Source organism: Nematolebias whitei, chromosome 19 (genome assembly GCF_014905685.2).
Source record: "Nematolebias whitei isolate Nwh7 chromosome 19, NemWhi1, whole genome shotgun sequence".
Taxonomy (NCBI): Eukaryota; Metazoa; Chordata; class Actinopteri; order Cyprinodontiformes; family Rivulidae; genus Nematolebias; species Nematolebias whitei.
The window spans coordinates 15645057-15646978 of NC_056516.1; the positions used below are offsets into that span (position 1 = coordinate 15645057).

General features: G+C 44.8%; 1 protein-coding gene across 1 annotated transcript in view; it reads right to left on the reverse strand.

Annotated features, from left to right (window-relative positions):
• txlna (taxilin alpha) overlaps positions 1-844 on the reverse strand; it is an 11607-nt gene extending 10763 nt beyond the window's left edge. Inside the window, exons 1-2 of the mRNA XM_037693327.1 lie at positions 754-844; positions 264-386 (exon numbers count right to left, since the gene is read on the reverse strand). Of these exons, the coding sequence (XP_037549255.1) occupies positions 264-378 (115 nt within the window). The 5' untranslated portion in view covers positions 379-386; positions 754-844. The remainder of the gene's footprint in view (positions 1-263; positions 387-753) is intronic.
• Between the last annotated feature and the right edge of the window lie 1078 nt (positions 845-1922).

The following is a 1922-nucleotide window of genomic DNA, read 5'->3' on the forward strand; positions in this document are numbered from 1 at the left end:
ATTACAAATAGCATGTGGTCCCTAGGTAAAACTAATCCCGTGCGAATATGACTTTTGTTAACGAAATCAGGTCTCTCTTGTAAATGAGTCCCTGAGGCTCAATGGGATTAACATGTATGAATAAAGGTTGAATGAATGAAAAAGATCAGACACTTTGTAGTGTTTGAATGTTGGATCTGATGTTGCTGATCTCTCAGTGGAGAGTCGGGGCTGTGTTTTACAGGAATGACTCTGATCCCAGAGCAATGGGAGTTGTTGTCTACCTTCACTTTGTCCCTCGTGGCTCTGTGGGGGGGCTTGTGTTTGTGGGTCCTGTGGTCCGGCAGCTCCAGGTGGAGTTTCCTCAATGCCAGACTCCTCCGCCTCCTGATTTTTCATGTCGAGCACTTGATGTAAACACAGGAAACTGTTTTGAGTTTACACGAAAAGGTTTATTCCGCCAGGGTCACCTTTTTATGACGCGTTGAAAAAAAAAATTCTTGAAAAATTCGGCGCTCCCCACAATTTACACACAAATAAATAAGTTTAATACGAGCCATATAGACTCATCAATCGAACAAATTCCTGCTAATGCATTTCATTAGCTAGCCCCTGAGCTTTCAGTTTACCTTCAGGAACAGGCTAACCGTCGTTAGCCGCAGATAAAACTAGCTTCTTGGACTAAATCAGCTTCAACTCGTTACAATAAATGGCAGAAACGAACAGGAGAGCGCTTTAAATACACAACTTGTCTTCGTCTACAGATTTGTTTACCTTAGATTCCAGCAGGAAATAGCTTTAATGTGTTTGTGAGCAGCAGATTTCAACATGAGCCTGAAAAACCTGTAACTTCCGGTCATAACTTGGATTTCTTCTTCTTCGCCTCATTAGCGCTTTGTCGCCATCTGGCGGAGGAAAGACGTAACTGCAACAAGCTAAAGTTCCACTTCCAATGATCCTTCCAACGATAAATTACAACAACAATACAATTTTGAATTATATTAATATAGCTGCTGCAATAAGTTAAAAAAATACTTTATTTTTTTCTTCTTTCAGCTGCTCCCTTCATCAGGGGTCGCCACAGTGAACTAACTCGCATGAATGCAAGTATTCGTGCCAAGTTCGGCAATTATTTTTATGCCGGATGCCCTTCCTGACGCAAACACCACCGAGCTACCACGGCCCTCTGTGTGGAGCAGGGAGCTGCCATCTAGGGTGCCTGGGGGCAGCTGGTGGGTGTCAAGGGCCTTGCTCAAGGGTCCAGAGTGGGGCAAACAAAGGTAGAGGCAGCTGTGGGTGTTTCACTTTTCCCACCTACATTTTGATGTTGTCAGTCCGCGGAGTTGAACCAACAATCTTCCGATCACAAGCCCGCCTTCTCTCTAACCACTGCACCACCACGCTCCGGTAAAATAAAACCTAGTAATTACTTGAGAAATGCCTCTGTAATGTTGTGTGGGTGGCACAGTGGCCTCTCAGTAAGAAAGTTGCAGGACTGAATCCCGGCTGGGGGCCTTTCTGGGTGGAATGTGCATGTTCTCTCCGTGTATGCGTGGGTTTTCTCCGGGTGCTCCGGTTTCCTCCCACAGACCAAAAACAAGCATGTTAGGCTGATTGGTAACTCTAAATTGTCCCTAGGTGAGAGAGTGAATGTCGCTATATGTCCCTGTGATGGACTGGAGACCTGTCCAGGGTGTCCCCTGCCTCTTGCACAGTGACTGCTGGACACCGGTGACCAGAAAAGAAAGAATCAGGTAGAAAGATAATGGATGGATGTTCTATGCCTCAGTTTTAATGTACAAACTGTGTGAGAATAATGAGAACCAAGATTAGAGAAAACTTTAAGCGGCTCATTTGGATCACCAACACACCTGTATCTTTCACAGACAAAAATGCAGACTAGAAAGTAAGCCTCAAAGACACAGCCACTTAACCAGAAATTC